This window comes from Phalaenopsis equestris, unplaced genomic scaffold, assembly GCF_001263595.1.
Source record: "Phalaenopsis equestris unplaced genomic scaffold, ASM126359v1 Scaffold000060, whole genome shotgun sequence".
NCBI classification, from domain to species: domain Eukaryota; kingdom Viridiplantae; phylum Streptophyta; class Magnoliopsida; order Asparagales; family Orchidaceae; genus Phalaenopsis; species Phalaenopsis equestris.
The window spans coordinates 98537-104509 of record NW_018164502.1 but is presented as its reverse complement, the minus strand read 5'-3'; the positions used below and the strand labels follow the sequence as shown (position 1 = coordinate 104509).

The following is a 5973-nucleotide window of genomic DNA, read 5'->3' as shown; positions in this document are numbered from 1 at the left end:
TTTCTTTTTCCTTTTCTTTTTTTTGCGATGGTTTTCTTGATCGGAAGGAGTATCGTTGGCATGTTTTTATTACCTAGAGTCTGATGCATGGTCGATGTTTGCGCAGATAAGAAATGGGGAAAAGGAAAGGATAGGGTGGATGATGAAGACATTACTTTCCAGCGCATGGTTGCAAAGGTTAGGGGATCGGCCCTGCCATGTCTTTCATCATGCCCGTGTCATCAGTTTTTATTTACTTGTTTTATTTTTGTTTATTTTTGGTTTTTTTTGTTTTTTTTTTGGGTAGATGAGGGCTACACCTACTTAATTCTTTTACAGAAATAAAATGGTCAAAACACGATGACCCCAAAACCAATTATTATTTTAAATGAATGTAAACCATTGACATCTAACGGGAAACAGGTAAAATGAGCATGAACAAATTTATAGTGGAAAAGATATTCCAAAATTGAACACAGGTATGTCCAGTTGAGAGAGAATAATTGAAGCACTCCATTTGGGGCTGATAGATGCAAATGTCAGTTATGCCCGTCCCAGGGTTTGAATAAATAGTTAGCAGCCATGAAACAACAAAATAAGAGTACAACTTGCGCCAAGTCGAAGGCAATTGCGGCATCCAAAGATCGTAGAACTGCTGAATAAGCAGAAAGGTGAGAATAGCAGGAAGAACTCCCAAATGAAATACTCCAGAAGAAAAATTCATAAGATAAATTGATCCAGAACTCACAAAAAATAGTAGCACATATACCAAATCTCACACTAACAAAAAATAGCAGTATGTATATAAAATCCCAGGAAATGATACAGATTGAAGAAACTAAGAGTCTGTTTGGGATGACTGTAATTTTTTAAAAGTTGGTTGTAAAGTGGTGGCGTAGAAAAATTATAAGAAAACAGCGCCAGAAATTAGTATATAAACGTATATAAAATCCCAGAAAGGATGAGATTGAAGAAACTAAGAGTCTGTTTGGGATGACTGCAATTTTTTAAAAAGTTGGTTGTAAAGTGGTGACGTAGAGAACTTCTAAGAAAACAGCGCCAGAAATTATAAATATAAATTTTTTTCAAAAAAAAAATCAGACAACTTTCTTACATCAACCACACTTTAGTATGTCAGGTTGGAAAAAACGGTTTCCCATCACAAAGATGTTTATAAAGCAGCAAGAACGTAGCTCTACAGTCGAAGTTGCAACAGCGGTTTGAAACACAAAGGAGACAAAAAAGTGTACCTTATTGGGGAAGTTGAATTAGTAGAATAAATACTCTATAGCCTAAATGAAGGAGGGTCATTCAATAAACTAGGCATCTCTTAAAAAATTAGATGCGAAATCATTAGGAATTAAGGCTTTAGTTGTGTCAATGCTGAAAACGGCCATTTTCATGTCATCATTAGTAAAATTAGTCAAAAGGTCATCACATTTATGAGATGTGAGCATGCGATCAACAGGAATATAACAAGAAACAATTGAGGGTATTATCATCATTGTCGAGGAAGGCAGAAAAATGAGGAATAGTTGCAATGTTATCTTGAGTGCAGAGAGCGGTGCTATTAGAGGAAATATCTCATATAATCCTTTTTGCGTTTCTCTGATACATGAACATAATGTTATCCTCTCTCTTAGAAAGCCATGTACATTTAACGTGTAGTTTGACCTATTTTTTCTCTCAGATGGAGGCCTCCATTAAGTTACTTTGAGTGTTGATGACTTACTCATAAGAAGCTCCTTACAAAGGGGCCGATAATCCAACATTTGATGGATCGGCATTTGCTTATCTTTATGGTTTGATGTAGTCTTATAAATATAATTGGAGGAATTCCACGTGGTCAAGTATAGTTTGCTGCATAAAGCTCTATCCAATAAACATCTAATGGGGTTATCAGGCTGGTGATTGATCCGATTGAATGATACCCAAGTGTTGGGTAGATCAAGAAGGCAAGAGTAAAAATACATATATTGAAATCAGTCATATTGCAGGCACACCTCCTATATTTTTCTCTGCTTTACAATTATAGTTAAAGTAACCTATCACAATCTAAGGTTAATCGATGCTGGCAGCCAAAGAAGTGACAGAGTTCCATGATTCTTTTATTTTAGAAGCATTGTTATCAGCATAGTTAAAAGTGGCAAAAAATCAGATGGAAGAAGGGAAGGAGAGCAAACCATGAACATATTGATAGTTGGTCTCCATGGCTGTGATAGAAATAAAACGAGCATTTCATTTAATTGAAATCCGTCACTACCAGAGGTATGAAAAGCTGACTATCCTCTTAAGGGAAGACTCTAAAATATCCATACACAAAAAGGTCAGCAATAGTGGCAACAGAGCTTATTCTCAAGCAAACATATATAGTTTTACTTCTTATCATTGTCTCGGTTAGTGCTAGGGCTTTATTTATTTTTCTTAGGAATTTGTCTTTAGGGTGGTCAATTTCTTGGAAGTTCTAGCGATTTAAAATTCTGCCATCATCAAATGATAATATTTCTGCTACTAGATAAGTGGTTGTAAGTGATATTTGAGTATGTATACCTCAAAGCACCAATTATTAGATATATGAAACTTAAAACAACACAATATGGGCTGTGTTGAACTATGTTTTTGAGGAGATGGAGGGATGTTACGAAATCTTTTTGTTTGACTTACTTATTAATTAGGAAATTCGCAGGCTTACTTCTGAACTTGGATGAATTTTATGTTAGTTTGGAGAAATCTATGACACAGGTATCAACAATGTTATAACGGTCTTTGCATATATGTTTTTATGTTCAGCTCAGATTGTTTCTAGTGGCTTGTAATTATAGTTTCATTATTTTCTTAGCATCCCGACTCATTATAATGCTTGATCATTCACGGAGAGTTAATTAACCCACATTAAACATATGGTTACTAAGTGATTAGTCATTTTTATTGAGATCTAGTATTTTACATCTTGATTTTTATTTCATCATTGTTGTAACTTGGGATGCACAAAAAATTTAATAGAATAAAAATTGTTAAAAAATATATATGAAAATTTCACGAGTGAATTAGATTTACTAGATAGAAATGGTAATTTTAGGATTGAAAGAAGCGGTGAGGGGGGCAAGTGTCTAATCTGCATCTCATGTTACTGAATTAAACCAGTCTTTCGCTTTATTGGCATTGAAACAATAAATCTTTACCTTTATATTTGCAGCGCAGTAAAAAGTCAACACATTAATCATTCTTAGAGGAGTTAGGGAGATTTTTCTAAATTTTTGGCATTAAATGTAGCTTGTTTAGGGTTTAGGATATTGCCCGAGGAGTTCATTTGGTCTTTTTTTTAGCAGTTGAAATAATTGGCATCTAGACAGACTTCTGTCGTTTAGTTTCAACACTATGTAAGGCTGATTGCTATGAATGTTGAGGTAGGTGGTTTGAGCATGTGATGGATTCTCTTTATGGATGCAACTGTCACATTCATTTAAATATTGTTCGTATTTTTAAATATGAATGCATGTTTGTAATTTGCATGCATCAGACCTTAGAAATAATGAAATACACAACGATGAAGAAGAGTTAGTTTTTTAAAAGACGAGAATCTTTTTGACATAGAAGTCCATGAATAGACTAAAAAGAGCATGGGGATAAAAATGTTCACCATTAGTTTATACATGGAACATGTTTTGTACCCATTCTTGTCAATAACAAAGAATGCACTATCTTGCAATGTATTAGGAGCCATAATGCATGTTGTAATGCATAGTTTTAAAAAATAAGCTTATAATATTAACATAATCATGACATTTATAAATAATTCAACATTATATAGAGGAAAGATCCTAATGTCAAAAGGCACAGTCATTTCCCTATTGATATATCTAAATATTACTTAAACATACATATTTGTTAATGAAATAAAATTTTAATGGAACTAGATTTCATTGGCATTTAAAACAACTAAATTTGCAATAAAAATTTCTTAATTATAAAATTATAACAAGATATGATATTATATCAAAATGTTGAACATTGATGGTTTTACTTACAAATAGTAGAAATATATTATTTTAAAAATATTTATTTAACAAAATCAAAATTAATCATCTTGAGAATCACCATCTTTATTGTAGATCTAATAGCTTCTTCTCCTCCATAATCATTGGCATGGTAATCATATCTCTAATCAATATTTTCTTCGTCAATCTCAACTGAATTAAACCAGTCTTTCGCTTTATTGGCATTGAAACAATAAATCTTTACCTTTATATTTGCAGCGCAGTAAAAAGTCAACACATTAATCATTCTTAGAGGAGTTAGGGAGATTTTTCTAAATTTTTGGCATTAAATGTAGCTTGTTTAGGGTTTAGGATATTGCCCGAGGAGTTCATTTGGTCTTTTTTTTAGCAGTTGAAATAATTGGCATTTAGACAGGCTTCTGTCGTTTAGTTTCAACACTATGTAAGACTGATTGCTATGAATGTTGAGGTAGGTGGTTTGAGCATGTGATGGATTCTCTTTATGGATGCAACTGTCACATTCATTTAAATATTGTTCGTATTTTTAAATATGAATGCATGTTTGTAATTTGCATGCATCAGACCTTAGAAATAATGAAATACACAACGATGAAGAAGAGTTAGTTTTTTAAAAGACGAGAATCTTTTTGACATAGAAGTCCATGAATAGACTAAAAAGAGCATGGGGATAAAAATGTTCACCATTAGTTTATACATGGAACATGTTTTGTACCCATTCTTGTCAATAACAAAGAATGCACTATCTTGCAATGTATTAGGAGCCATAATGCATGTTGTAATGGCTCCTAATACATTACAAATTGCACCTCAAATCCGGTTAATACTCCCCTTCAAATTGCACCTCTCTCCTGTGTTTGTCCGCCTTCCTCTTCGTGATTTGTTGAGCTCTCAGGAAATGCTTTTCAAGTCTGCTAGTTTCCCGTCCCTCTCCTCCAAGTATTGACCGACCGACGCTGGATACCGGTGTGATACTATGCTCATTTGACCGACCGACGCTGGATACCGGTGTGATACTATGCTCATAATGTATCAAGTGATGTAATCCCACCTATATAATATATTGAAAGGGGTTGTCTGTGCTGTGGTGTGGTATAAAGTATTATACCAATATTCGACCCATGCAATCCACTTAACCCAAAGCTTCGGTGTATCAGACAAAACAACTTAGGTATGTCTCCACACTCTTGTTAACCACCTTCGTCTGCCAATCAGCTTAGGGATGATATGCGATGTTTCTTTTAAGGGTCGTTCCTTGCAACATAAATAATTTCTTCCAGAAGTGGCTCAGGAAAAATTTGTCCCTATCTGATACAATTGGTTCCATTACCCCGTGCAAACGAACTATTTCCTCGATAAACGTCGCCGTGGCTGAGACCGCAGTGTAGGGGTGTCGTATGGGAATGAAGCACATACTTGCTTAGGCAATCCACGACCACCATGATGAACGTGAACCCTTCTGACCGTGGTAACCCTTGACGAAATTCATCGTCACTTCTCACACCTGCCTCAGTAATGCTAATGGTTGTAGTAACCTTCTTGGTGTCGTGATCAAGTACTTGTGTCGCTGTCACACATCGCATGCTGCCATTATGTCCACGTGTATGTTCATCCCCACCCAATAAAGCTCTGTCGTTAGATGACTGTTGGTCTTCTGCACCTCTGAGTGTTCCGGAGCGCTTTTTCGGTCAGGAGACCTGACAGTCCGCATGGTACGCTGACCAATAAAATTTTGCCACGTGGAAAATGTGGGACCCGCTTGTCCACGTAATTAAAAAAATTAAAAAATTTTGGAAATCGCTGAGGCCAACCCCGACCGATGTACGAGCTCGCGTCTATTCGAGTACCGCACATTTTAGAATGTCGAGAAAGACGATTCAAAAATACTCTCCGGTGGTTTTTCTTCTACGTTTTCACCGCTCGCTCTGCTAGGGTTTCACATTTTCCTCGTTCGCTAGCTTGGAAGCCGCGAGACGCT

The 5973-nt window shown here is 35.5% G+C and overlaps 1 protein-coding gene across 2 annotated transcripts in view; it reads left to right on the top strand.

Moving 5' to 3' along the window:
• Positions 1 to 106: 106 nt before the first annotated feature.
• The window catches only part of LOC110019489, a gene marked incomplete at its 5' end in the record, with an annotated part of 20127 nt that continues 14260 nt past the window's right edge, over positions 107 to 5973 (top strand). For both annotated transcript variants that reach the window (XM_020717155.1, XM_020717156.1), the window contains 1 exon segment: positions 107 to 177. In XM_020717155.1, coding sequence (XP_020572814.1) covers positions 107 to 177 — 71 coding nt within the window.